At 48.2% G+C, this 20,813-nt stretch overlaps 5 protein-coding genes across 5 annotated transcripts; all 5 read left to right on the top strand.

Annotated features, from left to right (window-relative positions):
* Positions 1–1,351: 1,351 nt before the first annotated feature.
* N7483_009499 (uncharacterized protein) lies at positions 1,352–3,831 on the top strand (the record flags this gene model as incomplete). The annotated part of the gene is made up of 6 exons (XM_057092926.1): positions 1,352–1,505; positions 1,583–1,991; positions 2,048–2,895; positions 2,970–3,140; positions 3,203–3,220; positions 3,293–3,831. The coding sequence occupies 6 exons, from the start codon at positions 1,352–1,354 to the stop codon at positions 3,829–3,831; spliced, it is 2,139 nt and encodes a 712-aa protein (XP_056944100.1).
* Positions 3,832–4,997: 1,166 nt separating this feature from the next.
* pakA (mitogen-activated protein kinase kinase kinase kinase STE20) lies at positions 4,998–7,792 on the top strand (the record flags this gene model as incomplete). Its single annotated transcript, XM_057092925.1, has 4 exons — positions 4,998–7,034; positions 7,113–7,212; positions 7,299–7,633; positions 7,688–7,792. 4 exons carry the CDS (start codon positions 4,998–5,000, stop codon positions 7,790–7,792), a joined length of 2,577 nt encoding a protein of 858 aa, XP_056944099.1.
* A 1,772-nt stretch (positions 7,793–9,564) lies between these two features.
* Positions 9,565–12,064, top strand: N7483_009497 (ESCRT-0 subunit protein HSE1; the record flags this gene model as incomplete). Its single annotated transcript, XM_057092924.1, has 10 exons — positions 9,565–9,604; positions 9,753–9,802; positions 9,884–9,918; positions 9,997–10,072; positions 10,146–10,244; positions 10,307–10,427; positions 10,481–10,651; positions 10,692–11,132; positions 11,198–11,398; positions 11,460–12,064. 10 exons carry the CDS (start codon positions 9,565–9,567, stop codon positions 12,062–12,064), a joined length of 1,839 nt encoding a protein of 612 aa, XP_056944098.1.
* Positions 12,065–12,965: 901 nt separating this feature from the next.
* pan2n2 (poly(A)-specific ribonuclease) lies at positions 12,966–16,668 on the top strand (the record flags this gene model as incomplete). Its single annotated transcript, XM_057092923.1, has 3 exons — positions 12,966–13,094; positions 13,197–14,494; positions 14,556–16,668. The coding sequence occupies 3 exons, from the start codon at positions 12,966–12,968 to the stop codon at positions 16,666–16,668; spliced, it is 3,540 nt and encodes a 1,179-aa protein (XP_056944097.1).
* Positions 16,669–17,503: 835 nt separating this feature from the next.
* On the top strand, positions 17,504–20,341 carry N7483_009495 (putative translation elongation factor EF-1 subunit; the record flags this gene model as incomplete). Its single annotated transcript, XM_057092922.1, has 5 exons — positions 17,504–17,735; positions 17,832–17,897; positions 18,107–18,817; positions 18,868–19,053; positions 19,134–20,341. The coding sequence occupies 5 exons, from the start codon at positions 17,504–17,506 to the stop codon at positions 20,339–20,341; spliced, it is 2,403 nt and encodes an 800-aa protein (XP_056944096.1).
* Between the last annotated feature and the right edge of the window lie 472 nt (positions 20,342–20,813).

Genomic DNA, 20,813 nt, shown 5'->3' with positions numbered 1-20,813 from the left:
TTTTCGACGAAGAATTCCAAACTTCATCGTTGGATTGCAGATGGGACTGTAGGGGCTGGCCCATTGACTTTGGGTGTTGACAACCCTAGCATTCTCGACCCGCTTTGCACATCTGACCGCGAAGTACTAAAGGATTACTAAAGGATTCGATAAGAATCCTTTAAGCATGAACATGAGAAACGGAAGGGGTCAAACTTTAAGAATAGAGATTGATTTTATCATAATTTATTCTTACAGCCCTAGAATGATTGTCAGGGGGATTTGACTTCTCCACGCTAAGTACTCAGCAAGGGATAGAGCCTTGGACTTGGTTGTCAATCCGTGTGCACATTGAGTTTACTAGCTGGAGCTCTAGGCATCTGGGCAGGTGTTCTTTTGGCTAAGTAATTTGACTCAATTTGAAAGTTATTTGTCGGGACTATAATAACAACTGAAGGATCATAAATTCACGTGCAGCGTAGAAATTTGAACCCATGCCAATCGGTCGTGTTTAATCCCATGGTGTAAGCTCAAAATTATCATAAAATCATGAGCACTTGGGTGTTCTACATAGTATCATCGTTGACTAGTACAGATAATCCAACCCTTCCCGGGTTCTCATGACTCTATTACCGATATCATATTGAAGAGTCAATAATAAGCTCCGAAGTGATCAAAGAACTTGGAAGATGTCCCTCAGTATGGTATTATCCGACCGCATGAGAGACTATATGGTAATTCTCAGTGATAAAAGTACCAATTCTTCAAAGAGTAAAAAGAAACCGGTCATTTTCAAATGTTACTGGTGGAGGAACTACTCGCTGCTGTCGAAGAGCACTACACTGGCACAGCCACACCCGAGCGAAAGATAAGGATTCCAAAGTCTACTGGTGGTGATTGAAGCACAATTCTTTTGACAAGACTCAAAGTTCTATATTGACCTCCATAATTATTTTCAACGACTTGAATCATGACAACCTAAGGTTAGGGAAGTGAAGATGTAGACATCTGGATGCAAGTGGCGGTAAAAGAAAAAACAATCAATGCCTGCATTTTCAGGCAGACAGCATTTGATTGCTTAATGACTCTCACCAGTATAACCTAACCGATATTCGCAAACAAATAGGCATTTATTCGTTTTCTCATTTGTCAATTAAAAGACACTTGATTAAAAAAAAAGCGTCGGAGATATCACTTGCTTACGTTGCCCCTCTGCCCCACATCCAACTTTCCGATAGCAGAGCGGGACAGTGCGGTGCACTTGGAACCTGTGCTGTGAGTCAGATATCTATCAACATCCAGGTGAAAAAGCCAGAGACGGATATTTGTCTTTTTTTGGGGTTTGATAGCTGTTGGCAATTGAACCAACAAGATGGCGCCCTTGGTGACACTGGCGACTTGTGCGCTCAACCAGTGGAGTCTGGACTTTGAAGGAAATCTGAGACGCATCAAGCAGAGTATCATCAAAGCTAAGGAAGCCGGTGCGACTCTGCGCGTTGGCCCTGAATTAGAAATCCCTGGTTATGGTAAGTCTTCCAGCATAAACAACCATCATAAGCTCAACTGCGCATCAATGACCTATGATGCTAATACTTTGCGATAGGCTGCTTGGATCACTTCTTGGAGACAGAAGTCTATGAGCACTCATGGGACTCACTCTACTCCATCCTGACTGATGAAACTTTGCATGGGATCATGATTGATGTAGGATTGCCTCTGCTCCATCGGAATTGCAGATACAATGCCCGCGCCATCATCCTCGATGGGAAGATCCTATGTCTTCGCCCAAAGTTGTACCTTGCCAATGATGGAAACTTCCGCGAGATGCGTTTCTTCACACCATGGAATCGACCTCGCCATGTGGAGCAGTACTATCTCCCACCGAAAATTCAGAAGCATCAGGGATGTCGACATGTCCCGATCGGTGATGTTGTTCTCTCGACAATTGACACGTGCCTGGCAGCGGAGACCTGCGAGGAGCTATTCACGCCTAATAGTCCCCACATCAATATGTAAGATGACCTCATTATGGCTGACAGTGCGCATTAGGGCTAATTTTATGAATTAGGGGTCTGAATGGTGTTGAAATCTTCACCAACAGTAGTGGAAGTCACCACTCTCTTCGCAAGCTAGATGAACGAATTGCTCTCATTCAAGAAGCTACTCGTAAGAATGGTGGCGTCTACTTGTACTCCAACCAACTGGGATGTGATGGAGATCGGCTGTACTATGATGGATGTGCTATGATCTTCGTGAATGGCGATATCGTCGGCCAATCGAGCCAATTCTCTCTAAATGAGGTTGAGGTCATTGTTGCAACTGTTGACTTGGAGAAAGTCCGGGCTTATCGATTTGCCCCTTCGCGTGGAATGCAGGCAGTGGCAGCGCCGGAATACCAGCGTATTGAGGTTGACTTCTCCCTCTCCCACGAGAATCTTGATCTCGGTCTTGGACCTACTGCTGCCCGACCAGCCCGCTACCATCTCCCGGAGGAGGAAATTGCTCTTGGACCTGCCTGTTGGCTTTGGGATTACCTCCGTCGCTCGAAGGCCGCTGGATTCTTTGTCCCACTGTCTGGCGGAATTGATAGTTGTGCTACCGCTACAATCGTCTACTCCATGTGTCGCCTGGTCATTGCCGCAATCAAAGATGGTAATGAAGAGGTGATCGCCGATGTCAAACGTATTGCAGCGTACTCGGAAAAGTTGCCTGAGACAGCCGAGGAGTTGTGTAACCAAATTTTCTGCACCTGTTACATGGGAATGGAGAACCAGAGCAGCAAGGAAACACGGGACCGCTCGAAGGCACTCTCTGAGCGTATCGGTTCGTATCATACTGATGTCAATATTGATGATATGTTCCACTCTACAAAGAACATTCTCACCCAGGCTACGGGCTTTACGCCAAAGTTCAAGGGTAAGTCTGCAGCTTGAAGCTCAGCTGGTAAATCTGGATCATAGGGTGAATCACGCTAATCTGTCTCCTGATAGTCCATGGTGGCTCTCAAACATCCAATCTTGCTCTGCAGAATATTCAGGCACGATCGCGCATGGTTCTTGCTTACTATTTTGCTCAGGAATTGTGTGAAGTTCGAGGACGGCCCAAAGGCGGCTCTTTGCTGGTGCTTGGAAGTTCCAATGTTGATGAATGTCTTCGTGGATGTGAGTCTTTCTTCGATATCGGTATTCAAAGTCATATGCTAATCCCCATGACTTTATAATAGATCTGACCAAATACGACTGTATGTGACTTCTTCTTGGGGGCGATTTAATGTGCTTACAGATCTAGACTGCTGACATCTTTCCCGTACTAGGCTCTTCCGCTGACATCAACCCCATTGGTTCGATCAGTAAGGTCGATTTGAAAAGATTTATTGGTTGGGCCTCGAAGGATTTCGATATGCCAATCCTGGTCGATTTCCTAGACGCCATCCCGACGGCAGAACTGGAGCCTATTACGGCGAACTACGTGCAAAGCGACGAGGTGGACATGCAGATGACCTACGCAGAACTTTCTCGCTTTGGATACCTGCGCAAAGTGGATCATCTTGGACCATATGGAATGTTCCTCCGTCTCCTGGATGAGTGGGGTGGTGAGGGAGAAGGGAAACTTAGCCCGGCCGAGATTGCTCGGAAAGTGAAATTATTCTTTCACTTCTATCAGATTAACCGTCATAAGCAGACCGTTGCCACCCCTGCCTACCACGCGGAAAGTTACAGCCCGGATGATCATCGATTTGATCTGAGACCGTTTGTCTACCCTCCTGGATTTGAGAGTTGGTCATTTAAGAAAATCGATGTGCGGGTGGAGGCCTTAGCACAGAGACAGAAGCAAAGACAGGGATCCACGTGACCGGTCACTGGGAGCTTTCGCGGATCCATAGTTTCATGTATGAGATAGATTGATGGTCATAGATGTCTAGACTCCCTATCAGCGGCTCGCTTTGAATTGACTTTCATTTCTCTTTGACCCTTTTTTTCTCATTTTCTCATTTCCCGCATGCCACAGTGGAGACCGAGGCTTAGTGGAGGGCCTGCCAAGACAACACAGTGCATGGTTTCTGCCCGAGTCAAATCACCTTTGCATGGAATATTTTTGTAGAATGAACTACTCCCAAGTGTTAGATGTTATGTTTCGGATAGTTCAAGGCTGACGGCGCGTAACCGAAACCCCGTCAGACGTTGAGCCGCTAATGACAGATCCATATTAGATTGATCGACCATGGATTTTACCAAGTAAGATGACGAATTTGTTGGGGCTAACTACCCGAACAGGGCGGGATGAACCTGCTGAAGGGATGAAGGAGAAAAAAAAAGAATTGAAATATAATAAAAAAGAAAATATCAATAATTATAGGAGAGAACATTTGTACATTGGGTGAAGAGATATAGGGGGAAGAGCGCTTCAAGTCCAATTGATTAGCGCAATGTCAACTCCGTAGTATACTGTACACTCTTCTACCCCGTAGACTCGGGCACTATCAAACAAACATTTGAACATGAAAAGATGGGAAAAAACGGGGGAAATCAGATAGAACAATTCAATCACCTTTTAGCGTCCTTTTAAAGTACCCTGATAGAGATAATATATACGGGTCCCCGCGTCATCCGTTGGAAAACCCAGCCACTCGACTCCTTTTCCCTTCCCTCTCCACGTGTGATTTGCTCTTCATTGGCTGTTAATACCTTCCCCCCCTTCTCTGTCTCTCACGGACCTTGTTTCTCTTGATCATCCCATTTGATTCTCCTTTTTACAAGAAAGACTTCAATATCATACGAACCAAAGTTATACTCGAAAGTTGTACCCGGGTTCCCAATTTCTAAAAAGAGGAGACCCACAAGTCAGAGAGAGAGAGAGAGAGAGGGGGGAGAGACAGAGAGAACGACATTGCTGATCCTCCCGTGGTACATCCTCGGGCGCCAAATTCTCTGCGAATTGGCTGGTTGGAAAATTCTCCTGACCCCTCGGCCCAATTCCAATCCGTGTCTCGTGGAGAGAGACACACTCTTTTGCCCATCATGAGTGAAAGGTTATCATTGAAATTCCGTCGACCATCGAGCAAACTGCAGAAGGATCCCCCTAGCTTCAGTTCGCGCATTCTTCGGAGTCATCAAAGCGCAACTTCCCTCAAACGTCATCCCTCCGCCCCCGTCTATCCACGCACCTCTCCTAACGGTACTCACGAGCACACCCGCTCACGATCCAACGCCGCTGCCGTCTACGGCTCCTCTACTTCGTCACCGGATCAGCATAGCGACAGTCAGTCGTCCGGTCATACCGATCCCTCATATTTCCCCAACTACAGTTCTCGATCACGCCAAAATCGATTCTCCTATGACCAGCACAGCCCGGATGAATTAAATACTACGGGTAGTACTCCCTACGAGACGCGGGGCATGCTGAGTGCCTTGGATGAGAATACTGAAACAGACGCCTCATCGCCATCCCATCAACCCCCACCAATACGGTCCCAGCACTCTAGTCCAGATACCCGCCATCGTTCAATTCTCAGACAATCCGCCAGTTTCACCACTTTACCCTCTCGAATGGATTCCTTCGCACACCGGGATACCGAGCGGGCCCAGACCTCTAAGCGGTATTCGGATGAGGCAGGTGCGAGCAATGGAAGCAATATTCCCACCCGTGGGAGGAGTAAGAAGGCCAGCTTCTCCAGCTTCGTCAATAGTATGCTGGGTTCCCCTCGCAATATCAAGATCTCCGCCCCGGAGAACCCTGTTCATGTCACCCACGTCGGCTATGACAACCAGACCGGCCAGTTCACAGGCTTGCCTAAGGAATGGCAGCGACTATTGCAGGAGAATGGTATTTCGAAGAAGGAACAGGAGGAGCACCCGCAGACCATGATGGATATCATGCGATTTTACGAGAAAAATACCCGTGGCGATGACGATGAAGTGTGGCACAAGTTTGACAACGCATATGCCAGCAAGAACAACGAACCAGCGTCCTCTCCGCCCGGAAGTCCACGCTTTCCCCAGAATCACGAAGGTAGTTTTGAGAATCCTCGGTCACCCCCACCCGTCCCTCGTGGACCTCCTAGCGCACCTTCACCAGCTCCCATGGCTACCGTGCCCATGTCTCCGCCCTTGGGAAGCCTGGTACCGCATCGCGCACCTCCCAAGCCTCCCAGCATGATTCCAGCAAGGCCACCACCGCAGCCTCCCATATCGCAGGGAATCGCCTCCCAGCGATCGCCAGATACCTATGGACCCGGCACCCCGCCAATCCCCGAGACTCAACCGTTATCCACGGACCAGCGTACACCTATCAGCTCTCGCAATGGCACACCGACCCCGAAGTCAGCGACTGTTGCCAATCCGACCCAGTATCAACGACAGCAGGAACAGATTATGGCTGCGGCCCAGCAAGCGATCGCATCTAAACAACTAGACCGGAGCCGTCAGCAGCAGCAGCAGCAGCAGCAACAACAACAACAGCAACAGCTGCAACAACAACAATTGCAGCAACAACTGCACGAACAAGAGTTACAGGCCCAAGCTCATCGGCAACAGCTCCAGGCTCAACAGCAACAACAGCAGCTCCAAGCCCAGCAGCACCCTCAAGTGGCCCCGATTGCGACGAATATTCCTCCAATCTCAGCCGAGGCATCAGTAGCCCGGGCACCCCCTGCCGCTCGACCTCGTCAGCCTAAGCGCCAAAGCAACCTCATGGACGTACGACAGCGCTTGTTGAGTATATGTCACCCGGGCGATCCCACCCAGATATATTACAACCTCAACAAGATCGGTCAAGGTGCTTCCGGTGGTGTTTTTACCGCCTATGAAAATGGGACCAACAACTGTGTGGCCATCAAGCAGATGAACTTGGACCTTCAACCTAAGAAAGACTTGATCATCAACGAGATTCTGGTTATGAAGGACAGTAAGCACAGGAATATTGTCAATTTCCTAGAGAGTTTCCTTCACGGTCTCGATTTATGGGTTGTCATGGAGTATATGGAGGGAGGCAGTCTTACAGACGTGGTCACATTTAACATCATGAGTGAGGGTCAAATTGCAGCCGTTTGCCGAGAGGTAAGTTCTTTTATACTATCTTACCGATGCAGTCTCATCCTGTTTCTTTGTTTTCAAATGCTGACATGCTTAAAATAGACACTCGGCGGACTTCAGCACTTGCACTCCAAGGGTGTTATTCATCGTGATATCAAATCTGATAACATCCTTCTCTCATTGGATGGTAACATTAAGCTGAGTGAGTGTCCCTTGAGCTGTCTCTTTTTTCCAAATTCTACTTCTTCCGATGTCCCAAATTAAAGCACAAAACTAACCATTTTGCAGCCGATTTCGGTTTCTGTGCCCAAATCAACGACTCTCAAAATAAGCGCAACACCATGGTCGGAACACCATACTGGATGGCCCCTGAAGTTGTCACCCGCAAGGAATACGGTCGCAAGGTTGATATCTGGAGTCTGGGTATTATGGCTATTGAGATGATCGATGGCGAGCCACCATACTTGACGGAGTCGCCGCTTCGCGCTCTATACTTAATCGCCACAAATGGTACCCCCACCATCAAAGATGAGCATAACTTGTCATCAACGTTCCGGGACTTCCTACACCTTGCCCTCAAGGTGGACCCGGAGAAGCGAGCTTCTGCTCACGACCTCCTTAAGGTATGTAATTTTACTTCCCCAGTCCATTATTTACAGCGATTAACCTCCTTCTAGCACCCATTCATGTCTATCTGCTCACCATTGTCGCACCTCGCCCCTCTGGTCAAGGCAGCTCGCCATAGCCGTGCCCAGGAGAAGGCACAGAAGACTAGCCCTTAAGATATTTATATCTTAGTCCCCCGCTGGTTCAGTTCTTCCCACTTCTTTTCTTGATCCCTTTTTCTTGATCACTATTTCCGTCTCGTTCAGATACCCCTCACATCACTCGATGCTTCTTCTAGATCCCATACCGACCCGCCTATCGTGTCGTAGTCCCGTTCCTATACCGATTTTGTTTAACCTTTTATTTCTTGATGAACATCCCTTTGTGATGAAAATGATCTGATCTCGCAAGCCTTTTTTGGACTCCGACCTTATTTCCCCCCTCTCCTCCCTGGTGTATTTCCTTTGGATCTTAGTTTATGCAAAGGCACGTGCGTGTCCCGTGTCTTACCACTGCTTTCCAACATTTGAACTCCATCCCTTATAGTATCTCAATCTGGTCTTATGTGGTATTTTGGGCGCGACTCCCAGTTTTCCTCTCACTGTCTTATATTTGTTTTTCAGCCTCGTGGGTTTTTAAAATTATACCTAGGTACCGCCATATGACATTTGCCAGTGGTTTTGTATTCAAGCCATACCTAGGATTTTATTGAAGGCGTATATTGAAGATTCTGCTACATAGCCTTTTCAATTTGCGTTTAAGTCAAGTACTTGGAGCTGGAAGCGTTGTATTTGATTTATCTCATGTGTCACTTTGAAGCTCTTCAAGTGTTGCTGGAACTACTGCTGAGTTCATTCAATATCATGTATTTCTCAGTACATGTGTACTAGCACTTAAGTAATGCCAAATATCACAAAATTATTCAAATATTCAAGCTCCGAGTCTTTGACGCTTATGTGTATCTAAGGACCCGTGGACTCGAATAATCAACCTTGGAATTGATGAAGCCACCTGGGCATCTTGGAATTTGTGCTACTGTGTAATAGCAGGTGGCAGCGTCCACGGGTTTTGAATTAACATAGGACCCTAGTATTCCTGGCCCTTAATCATTTCTAATTTTCAAGGTTTGTTGGTGTGATATCAAGCAATGCCCAGGTGGCTCCTACTATATACTACTAGTAGTATCCATGTACTTCAAAGTGTTCGCACATACGCATTTTTTGGGACGGAGTAGTGGGGGTATATATACTCAGCCACAAGTCAACAGGCAAATCAGAAGTGTAAAAAAGCCGGAGCCTGCCAGGTGCCACTGCTAGTGGTACTCCATGCTATGTATTAGCAACAAATGCAGATTTCAAATTTTCATTGCACCTACTGCACATGCACTACTAGATCTATTTTTCTGTAAAATCTTAAAATAATCATCCCTACTACAGGGCTATTTTGTCTGAGCTCCACACCTGGAGCTCTCCACCTGCCAGTGCCCGGGCACCATCGTCATTGCTGACTCAGGAACCACTACCGCCTCCAGGACACAACATTGGCAACCTAGAGGCCATTTCTACTCAACTCACCAGTCCAGAACCTGAACTTGGAAGAGATATTGGAAATAGCAAACATCTAGTTATTCCGAATCCCCTCCTCACTTCCCAACTCTGTTCTCTTCACGTCAACCCGACTCGCAGTTAATTCGCAAGTTAACACAAACCAACTCCCCGCATCGAGCGCTCGACCAGCCATTCGCAGGACCCGCGGAACACTATTTGCACGTTCCACATCACCTGCACCGAAACTTCAAGCTGCATTCGTTCTGCGCAGATACGATACACGTATTCCTTGGCCCTCTAGGTGCAACCCCTGACAGCAGTTCGACCCAAGGCCCAGAACCGGTGCCCAACTTCCCTCCTTCTCGTTACGGCTTGCCCTTTTCCGGGCTAGGATAGTAGCGATGTTTCGCGCACAGCAGAATGCTTTCGATGATGCGGTCGGTACGTTTATATCCTCATTACAACCTTACTTCGCTTTTCTTTTACCTGGGTGGTCTATGAGGACCGTGAAGACATGATAATAGGAGTATGGGGTTGCGGGAATGCACACCAGTGAGGATAGATTACTGACATGAACTTCATTATTTAGCCAAGGCGACGGACGAGAACTTGACCTCCGAGAACTGGGAATACATTCTGGTGCGTGGTTTCAATATCGCGCCGAGTGCGACTCAGCGAGCATGGGACATACGAAGCTGATGATGATCTTTTGCGATTTAGGATGTCTGTGATAAAGTTGGTGCTGAGGAATCAGGGTACGTGAATAATTGTGTTGGAAGTGAGAACTGCCTGAGTGAGGAGGCCGTATGCTAATTTTCTTGTCCGATGAATAGCGCAAAGGAGGCGGTTGCTGCCATGATTAAGAGACTGGCGCATAGAAATGCCAATGTGCAACTTTATACTCTTGAGGTGCGCAAAATGCATATACTTGCCTTTGACAAACTTCGTGGTTTGGTGTGTTATACTGACTTGAATATTTCAGCTGGGTAATGCCCTCTCTCAGAATTGTGGCCCTAAAATCCATCGCGAGTTGGCATCGAGGAGCTTTACAGATGCGCTTTTGCGCCTGACAAATGACCGAGTAAGACATTTTCGATGTCATGGGGGTGTGGTATACTTTGCTAATCTTGGGGGTGTCGGTAGAACACGCATCAACAAGTCAAGTCTAAGATCTTGGAGCGCATGGAGGAGTGGACTGAGATGTTCTCATCGAACCCTGATTTTGGGATCATGGAACAAGCGTATATGAAGCTGAAGTCTCAGAGTAAGACATGAAATTGATCGAGACTACGTCGAACCCAGCTAACTCTTTTGTAGACCCTAATCTGCAGCCCCCATCTAAGCCTGTCAAAAGTGCGATCACGGACATCGACCGGCAGAAGGAGGAAGAAGAATTGCAGATGGCTCTGGCTCTCTCTGTTAAGGATAAAGCTCCCCCCAATTCCTACAGCCCAGGCTGGGCCATCTGCGGCGGCTGCAGCCGCGGCCGTGGCCGCAGCGCCTAGACCTGAAACGAGCACCCCTGCAGCTGAGCTTCAGGCTGCGGCCTCTGGCCCTGTCCCATCAGGTACCTCAGCCGCTACTGTATCGCGCGTCCGAGCTCTCTTCGACTTCCAACCTTCCGAGCCTGGCGAGCTTCAATTCCGCAAGGGTGATATCATCGCTGTCCTGGAATCCGTCTATAAAGATTGGTGGAAGGGTTCCTTGAGAGGGCAAACCGGAATCTTCCCTCTTAACTATGTTGAGAAACTATCGGATCCAACAGTTGAGGAGTTGCAGCGTGAAGCCCAAATGGAAGGCGACGTCTTTGGCCAGATTAAAAACGTTGAGAAACTTTTGACATTGCTAAGCACCCGAAGCTCCGACCTTAATGTCCAGGAGAATGAAGAGATTACAACTCTTTATCATTCCACCCTTGCTATCCGGCCAAAGCTCATTGAATTGATTGGAAAGTACTCACAGAAGAAAGGTCAGTATATTCCTGGGTTGAGTTCAAAATTTGTACTGATGCTCATTCTTTTCACCTCTTTTCAGATGAATTCACCCAGCTCAACGAAAAGTTTATTAAGGCCCGCCGCGACTACGAGTCACTGCTGGAGGCTTCTATGACACAGCCGGCACAGCCTTATGGAAGACCTGGCCAGCCGCAGTATGGTTATCCAGGTGCTGCCCCCGGTGGCCCGGCTGCATACCCTGCACAGCCAGATCAGCGATACCTTAGCCCTCGGCCTCAAGGTTAGTTGGATTCCATAGCTTACTACTATCATGACTGAAGTATTTTAACCAATATGAATAGATTCTCAGCCCCAACAATCGCAGCCAAATGCCTACTACGGTGCCGCTGGTGCGGAGCAGACCATGCCGTATCGCCCTGCATCTCATTCTCCCGATGCTCGAGCCCAGTTTGCCGGAGGAGTGCCACCTCAGCAACAACCGACACCGCAACAGGCACCACAGTCTGACCCTTACCAACCCGTGCACCACCGTCCTCAATCTACATACGATCACCCACAGGAGCTAGGAACTTCTGTATACGACTCGCCCGTGGAGCACCCGACCGGACAGCGTCCTGGCTACCCTCCTAACGGCCAGGTACCTCCAGCTAGTCACCAGCAATATCCACAGGCGCAGCAATCGCAAGGACAGGAATACTCCCCATCGGTCTACGAAGACTCAGCTCAACAGGTGCCACCTGCATCTCAATACCCACCCCAGCAACAAACCCAGCATCCCCCCTACCCCAATTCTCCAGCTCCTCATCAACCCCCATCAGCACAGCCCCCTGCCCAGTACACTGCCTTTAATCCCACGACTTCTGCACCCGCTGCTGGAGAGTACCAGCCATACCAGGCTCCCCAAGGCGGCGTGTCTACATCGAATCCTGCTTCTTTCTACAGATGATCTTAGTTTTTGGGTTGCTTGAACGGGGGTTGATAAATCAGTGGACTGATTGATATTCCTTGCATGCTTTGGATGCTTGTTGTTTCCTCCTTGCTAGGCCGTTCCCTGTTGACTACATTTAACCGCTCATTTACCCTTGGTCCATGTTGTATGTTTTCAGTAAATAGTCTCTTATACCTCAATCCATTCTCAATGCGATGAATTCACTGAAATATTTATTCACTTACAAACTTTGTACTGGTAATTCTAGGTGTCCTTCAAGTGAAACCCAGTATGTAGACTTAAGGCTTTCAGGTTAAAATTTGATAGAGCAACTTTTGTTACCTTCCTACTTCAACACTAAAACACACGCTCTCAGATCTCATTTCCACGCGAAGGGACAAAGCGGTCAAACGTGCCAGTTAAGGTTTACATCAATCGCCACGTGACCTGACACCTCAGGCTAAAATAAGTAGTCATGTGACCATCAACGGCTTCACAAAGTCACAACGTTATCATCAATCACCACGTGACAAGCTCGACACCTCAGTCCTCGAACCCTACAGCACCATACCCGTGGACGACAACAAGCTTGCTGTTGTTCCCGATTGCGGAGGTGTCATCTCTGAGCTGGAGTTAACATCAGACGCAACCCTTCACACAACCACGTGGTGTTGAATCTACACTCTTTCGATCACGATAACCTCAGATCATACTACCGAATATCATCCCGAATCTGCTGCCCAATAGATTGATTCCCCGCAATCGCGTCCTCCCCTCGCAGGCGATGCCCGGCCCTGCCGCATTGCCACAAGGGTGAAGGGCATATCTGCTGAATTAATCAAAGAAAAAAACAACAATTTCAACGGCAGTTTCTAAATTTGGTATCATCTGGACGCTTGCCCGGCTTTAGGCCGTCATCATGGAAGCAGATTGGGATGAGCTGTCGCGTATCCCCATGCCGCCGCCGAGCGCGCATGGGATGCCCACAAATGCGACTGCTGTTGCATTTGACGATGTAATGGAGCTCTTATGGACGGGAAATGAATATGTGAGTACAAATATGTGCCTTTGAATTCAATGTTTGGTTTGAATTTACTTTTGAGAAAGAGCACTGGGCTGATTGTGTTTTTTTTCTTCTTTTCTAAATTAGGGCCGTGTCACTTCTTTCTATGGTCCCGAACTCCAGCGATACACCTCAGTGCGTGCGCATCCTGTCGCTGAAGGTATGGTTCGGCAAATTATCTTTCACGACCGTGGTGTGATCTCCTTGTCTTCGAAGAGCGTGCATATGATTACTCGACGCGGTTTGACGCAGTGGCACATCTCGCATGATGAGATGGTTGATCTTCGCTGCATGAGTTTCACGGCACAGACGAATCGAATTCTTGTTGCAGGATGCCAGCGAGTCATGTTCACCATTGACATTGACAAGGGAGTTATCGTCGACAAGTTGCCGACTGAACATGACTACACGATTATGAAGAAGAGTCGGTATCTCTGTGCCGCTACAGATTCGGGATCCGTAAACGCCCTTAGCCTTGCGGACTTTAGTGTTGTCAAATCATGGAAGGCCCATGGCACTGCCATTAATGACATGGACGCGCGGAACGATTTACTGGTAACCTGTGGCTTTTCCGTCCGACAACTTGGCTCTCCGATTGTTGACCCATTGGCAAATGTCTATGATCTCAAAACATTGTCCCCATTACCTCCCATTCCTTTTCATGCTGGGGCCGCCTATGTGCGGATGCACCCAAAGTTGCACACAACAAGTTTTGTGGCATCACAAACTGGGCAGCTCCAAGTTGTGGATCTTATGAATCCCAATGCCGTCAATTTGCGACAGGCTAATGTTTCTCTGATGCTTGGTCTCGAGCTTTCGCCATCAGGAGAAGCCTTGGCCATCAACGATGCAGAGTGTTCCATTCACCTCTGGGGGTCACCGTCAAAGATCCACTTCAACGAGCTAAGCAAAGAGCCTGAGTTTGCAGATGTACCCACACGACCACCACCGATTGACTGGTCGCCTGAAACCCCGTTGAATATGGTTGGAATGCCCTATTATCATGACCGCCTTTTCTCCGCATGGCCTAGCCATCTCATGTTCGAGGTTGGCAGCCCCCCTGCACTTCTGGACCAATCCTTGCTTCCATATCTTCGCCCGGCAGAAGTAGGTCACCACGCCCCCAATCCTCGGAAGACGCGTCGATACCAGGTTGAGAATACTCGCGCTCTGACTACAGCGGAACCGGCTCTCATTGCCCCTAAATTCTTGAGTGAAAAGGCCCGCGATCACAGCAAATCCAAGTCTGAGAGCTCTATCACCGATGCAGCTGAGGCACTCGCCGGTGCCAAGATCAATGGTGAAAGTGACGACGATCCTCTCCTGAAATACAGCAATGTCGAAATCAAGTACAGTCGGTTTGGTGTTGACGACTTTGACTTCCGGTAAGAATATTCTTTTATAATCTTTGTTATACAGAATTTCAATTTGCTGACAATAAATTAGCTTCTACAATAAGACCCAATTTTCTGGCCTCGAAACTCACATCTCCAACTCCTTCACCAACTCCCTCCTTCAACTATTCAAGTTCATCCCTCTTTTCCGAAACCTTGCCCTTCAACATGCGGCCGGATCCTGCATCTTCGAGAACTGTTTGCTATGTGAACTTGGATACCTTTTCGACATGCTGGAGAAAGCCAACGGCCAGAACTGCCAGGCGACCAATCTGCTGAAAACATTCAGTAGCTTTCGCGAGGCTTCAAATCTCGGACTTCTCGAAGAGAACCTTACCAACAAGTCTTTGTCTACCGCGATCCAAGCCGTGAATCGGTTCTTCTTGACACAGATAGCACATGATTTCCGCACGATACAGCCTAGCTCAGAGGAGCTGGAGCAGCGGCTTGCGACGATTGCTTCTGAATCCATTCGATGCATGTTCTGTCAAAATGAGACAGTACGACCAGGGAACTCTCTGGCCAATGAACTTTTGTACCCGAACATGGATCCTAATCCTAATGTGAAGAACTCTCGACGCAATCCGGCCTTCCGATTCTCAAATATCTTGCGGGCAAGCATTGAACGCGAAACAACAAACCGAGGATGGTGTAATTACTGCCGTCGCTACCAGCAGGTCATTATCCGGAAAACAATCCGCAGAATGCCTCTTGTGTTGATGTTGAACGCCGCAGTTGCAAACAATGCACCCTGTCGTCGTCTCTGGTCTACCCCTGGGTGGCTACCCGACTCAATTGGTATTGTCATTGACAATGGCCAAGTGATGTGCTTTGAAGGTGAAGATCTCCGACTCCGCATTCAGAACAATACCCCCGGTTTGATCATTTATGATCTCGTTGGACTTGTTTCGGAGATCGATGTCCCCGAGCACCAAAAGCCGCATTTAGTGTCTTTTGTTAATGTATCGATTTCGGACCGAGAGCAACAAGAACAGAGCAAATGGCACCTCTTCAATGACTTCTTGGTCACAGAAGTGGATCGCGATGAGGCATTGCGATTTACACAGCCGTGGAAGCTGCCATGTGTGCTGGCTTTCCAGGTACGCGATGCTCGCCACGCCGTCGATGACTCATGGAAGAAGAACCTGGATACCACTTTGCTTTTCCGCGAGTGGTCTCTGAATGGTGGCCATCAAGTTGAGTCTTGTCAAGCTCTGGCTGAGGACGAGAAGCCGCAAACTGGAACCCCCGTGGCATTGGATACTGAATTTGTCGATCTCGAGAAAGCGGAGATCGATGTGAAAGCCGACGGATCACAGGAAATGGTTCGACCTAACAAAAGTGGTCTTGCTCGAGTTTCCGTACTGCGTGGTTCGGGTATCAAGGAAGGTGTCCCTTTCATCGATGACTACATCACCATCCGGGAGCCGATCGTCGACTATGTCACCCAGTACTCTGGTATCAAGCCAGGCGACCTGGACCCAAGAACAAGTGAGCACAACCTCGTACCACTCAAAGCCGCTTACAAGAAGCTGTGGCTACTTCTTAACCTTGGCTGTGTGTTCGTGGGTCATGGTCTGGCCTCGGATTTCCGGAAAATCAACATCCAGGTACCGAAGTCTCAGACCGTCGATACACAGTATCTCTTTTTCCATCCTAGCAAAAACCGCCGTCTTAGCTTGCGTTATCTCGCCTGGGCCGTGTTCAAGGAGTACATCCAAGAAGAACCAAACCCAGATACCGTGCAAGGCCACGATTCAATCGAGGATGCACGCATGGCCATGCGTCTCTGGAAAAAATTCCAAGAATTCGAAGACGCAGGTGTTGCTGCCCAAATGCTGGAAGAAATCTTCCGCGAAGGTTCCAAGCATGGATTCCGCCCACCACCCAAGAATGGCGGCTCTGTAGCCACTGTTCTCTCCCGCCCCGGCACTGCTGTTACCATGCAGAATAACAGCGGCCGCAATACCCCCTCTACTCCCGATGCTGGTGCATCCACACCAGCTGTTGCTACAACAAATACTAGCACAGCCAATACCGCACCTCCAAGCGCCCCAACTACCCCACGCCAGGCTTTCCGTCGATCGATCGCTCTCACACCAAGTAATACTAGCTTCTCCGGACCTGGTGCGGCGGATTTCTTCGGTGGGAGTCCCTTGCGCTAGGTTGTTCTTTGCTTTTGATTACGATGTCTGCATGATGTCAGATTAAGCCTTTCCTTCTCTCCATAGCATGGAAATACATTTAACTTGAAACATCAATGTTCTCCAAAAGAATTCGTCGTGTAGTCTAATTATGGGTACATTTCGTGCCTGAGTAGCAGTAACCAATGCCAGTGGCATGCGCAGTAGCGATGAATAAGAAATAGCAAAGAAGGAGGGGGAGAGTCAAAAAAAGAGCCACACACTTTTGTTTTTGATTTGCTCTGATGCATGTGTATTCACATATTCAGAGTGCAGGAAGATGGCCGATGAATGTTCTACATTAAAGGATTTGCATGATATTTCAGGCGGATTCCGTCTCATATGTACTATCTGCACGTGCACATCTTGACCTAATTACTTACTTGCGACGTATTATTCGTCCGTAGTTACTATATAAATTTAGCACTTGTATAGCGTCTCACATTTACGCAGCAATTCACCAAATTGAATACGCCATGCATACCCCAAAGCGTCTCAATACGGTATACCTTGGAGCTCACTCTGAGAAGGCAGCGGTCAACTGGTATTTCCGCACATAGTGGGGAATGACGTGGATCCCTGATTCCCGCCAACACGACTTTCGTCTTTTCTGAACATCTCTCTATTTTCTCCATTCACGATTCTTTTTGTCCCCTTCTGTCTTTCAGGGATCTGGAAATAGATTTCCTGATTCAAGCCTGTCGTCCTTTTTCTTTCAACCACGGACGAAACGAAAACACCCTCCTTTGACCTCCCCTAGTACCTACCCCGCCGTCCCCACCACAATCTCAAATACCACCGATCCAACACCGATCCAATGTCTAAGAACCGCGTGAAGAACGTTGGTTATGAAGACGATGACTTCTATGATGACGATGGCTACGATTCGCCTGATCCCGAAGAGCAGGAGCACCTGAAGCGGTGCACACATGAGGTTTCGTCGCATCTTCGGACGGGACAACCATCTGTGACTGCCTCGAAAGAGGAGATCCAAGAGGCGTTATGGCATTACTACAACGACGTGGAAAAGACCGTCAACTACTTAAGAGGTAATTGGAAAACTTCCTGAGCTCCCTACACGACTTTTTGAGTCATGTTGCGCTGCCAAACAAGAATTACTCACTGACCGCTGCCTAAATATAAAGGCAAAAAAGAGAAGGAAGCTCAGAAGGAACAAGCAACAGCTTCTGCATTAAAGACTAAGGTGCAAGGTAAGCTCTAAAATCATTGGAATATCCTGGTTTTCTCGGTGGTGTTGTGGCTGGGCTCGGAAGAACAAGTGGCTTGTCAGCTTCAGAGTCGGATGTGGATATTATTATATGATCAATGTATCAAAGAGGGTGGGTTATAGTCTGCTCCTAAGTTTTGTTCTAAAAGTTTGATTTGAATTGCTCAGAGCTTGGCAACTAACTCATCGAAGTGTGGGAAAATATTCTAACAGGTCTCCCAGTGCCGGTATATCCAGCGACTGCGCCTCGTCCAACCTCCCATTTCTCGGCGGCTGAATTCTTCCGCGATTGTCCCTGGCTCAATGTCCCTGCCCACCGCAAAGCCGAGATCCTAGTGGAACCACTTTATCCTCGACTTGGGCTTTTGGGTGGTGCACCGGAAGCCAAGAAGGGCTCTAAACTTGCTGCGTTGGCTGCTGCACGAAAAGCGAAAGCGAGCGGACAGAGCACCCCTGCATCGGAGTCGTCGGCTTCGCAACCTGAAACTGCACCTGCAGATAAGCCAAAGCTTTCGTTACAAGAGAGGCTTGCGGCGAGTAGCAGATCTCCTAAGCCCACTGAAGGCCTCGCAGGCTTACGGCGACTGGGAAAGCCATCGCCTGCAGTATCTTCAGCTCCCTCCCCAGCCCCTTCAGAGTCACCTGCGCCTGCACGGGTTGAGGAGACGACTATCAAACAAGTCGACCTGGGGCCTCCGCCAAAGGCTGATCTACGAGCGCCATGTTCTGTCTTCGCCACGGCTCTTATTGGCAAAGAAACCAGACCAAAAATCACCGAGCCAAACCAAGGACGACCGATGATTGTGAACTTTGATGAAATTTATGGACACCATACTGAACATTTTGACTTTTCAGGCCCTAGCCCCGACGATGTCATACTCAAAGCTCAAAGCGCATCTCAAGGTTTGGCGCTCCGCAAAAAGGAATAAAACAAATTTCCTAATACAATGCAGGGATGAAGTCGAAGTCGAAGGCCGGTGCCGCGAAGGATGCCAGCAAGAAAGGCCAAGCTGATCTTGCCGGTGGGATGAACAAGCTCTCAGTCGAGGAGAAAGTTACTGTCAAAAGCAAGAACTTGGATGTCCTTGCTGAATACAACAAGTCTAAACGGAAGCGATCTGCGAATTTTGTGGTGATTGGTGAGTTATCTGCTATACCTCCTGCGAGAGATTACCTCGAAACTTTGTCAAATTGAATACATTGTCTAACTAGTTTACAGGGCATGTCGATGCCGGAAAGAGTACATTAATGGGTCGGTTGTTGGCAGATCAAGGTGCGATCGACCAGCGAACATTGGACCGATATCGCAAAGAGGCGGAGAAGATTGGAAAGGGATCATTTGCCCTGGCATGGGTATTGGATCAGGGTTTTGAGGAGCGTGCACGGGGAGTGACGATTGATATTGCGACAAACAAGTTCGAAACCGAGAATACTGCTTTTACGATTGTTGACGCACCGGGTCATCGTGACTTTGTGCCTAACATGATTGCTGGTGCTAGCCAGGCAGACTTTGCAGTCTTGGTAATTGATTCTAGCGTTGGAAAGTTCGAGTCGGGACTCAAGGGCCAGACTAAAGAGCATGCTTTGCTTGTTCGCAGCATGGGAGTTCAGAAGATCGTGGTGGCTGTCAACAAGATGGATACTGTTCAGTGGGACAAGGACCGCTTCGAAGAGATCGAACAACAAATTTCAGCTTTCCTGACCACGGCAGGCTTTCAATCCAAAAATATCTCTTTCGTGCCATGTTCAGGTGTCCTGGGAGACAACATCAGCCGACGCAGTGAAGGCGCCCATGGTTCATGGTACACTGGACGAACTCTGATTGAAGAGCTGGAAACCTCGGAGCCTTACACTCACGCACTCGATAAGCCCTTGCGAATGACTATTGGTGATGTTTTCCGTGGTGGTGTTCAAAGTCCGATTTCAATCTCGGGTCGTCTGGATGCAGGCAGTTTACAAGTTGGCGACCAAATCCTGACCATGCCCAGTGGTGAGTCGGCATTAATTCGCAGTATCGAGGTTGATGGAGAACCGAATGATTGGGCTGTAGCGGGTCAGAATGTGGTACTGAATCTGGCGAATATTGATCCTATTCACTTGCGCTCCGGTGATGTCGTCTGTCGCTCATCGTCGCCAATTCCTACGATTACTACATTTACCGCTAAGGTCCTGGCATTTGAGCACCTTATGCCTATGCTTGTGGATGTGCACCGTGGTCGTCTTCATGTACCCGCCCGGATTAGCAAGCTGGTTGCTTCTCTGGATAAAGCCTCAGGTGCAACTATCAAGAAACGACCGAAGATTGTGTCTCCGGGTACGGTGGTACGCGTGGTTGTTGAGATGGATACAGCTGTCCCACTCGAGGCACCTACTCGGGTTGTGTTGCGCACTGGGGGATCGACTGTGGCTGCCGGGTTATTGGAATAGATAGCGGTCAACCATGAAAGCAAGGAGCAAACAAGAATAATACCCAATATCACCCTATCAATCATCTACATTGTATTTTTTTTTTTCCAGAGCTATCTCTATATTACTGTCAACAATATGGAGTTTAGTACATATACTACTTCATCATGATAATACTAGTAGAGTCGGGCATAATATGGTGAATTGTCCTTAGAGTGTCCTTAGTAAGTGACCCTGCGGCTCCGGTGATCCTGGTTTAGTTCGAGAGCCCCAACATTTGAATGTATATGTGTTCATTTAGGTATTTCCAGTTCCAATTACTCATAAATCCTATGATATAATGACCCAAGTTGCCACCTAAGCCAATTCTATAAGTATTAGTTATTCTTGTATACGTGTCCAGCTCCATTATATCCTTGTGGATCTCCAGTTTTAATAGTTTCGGTCATTTTCTTCTAGTAATTTCGATTGGTTTGACTGGTTAATAGACCCA

This window comes from Penicillium malachiteum (genome assembly GCF_028827825.1).
Source record: "Penicillium malachiteum strain IBT 17515 chromosome Unknown utg000004l:1.0-4883003.0:1.0-4884900.0, whole genome shotgun sequence".
Classification (NCBI taxonomy): domain Eukaryota; kingdom Fungi; phylum Ascomycota; class Eurotiomycetes; order Eurotiales; family Aspergillaceae; genus Penicillium; species Penicillium malachiteum.
Note: the sequence above shows the minus strand (reverse complement) of the source record. Positions and strands in the feature narration are given on the sequence as shown.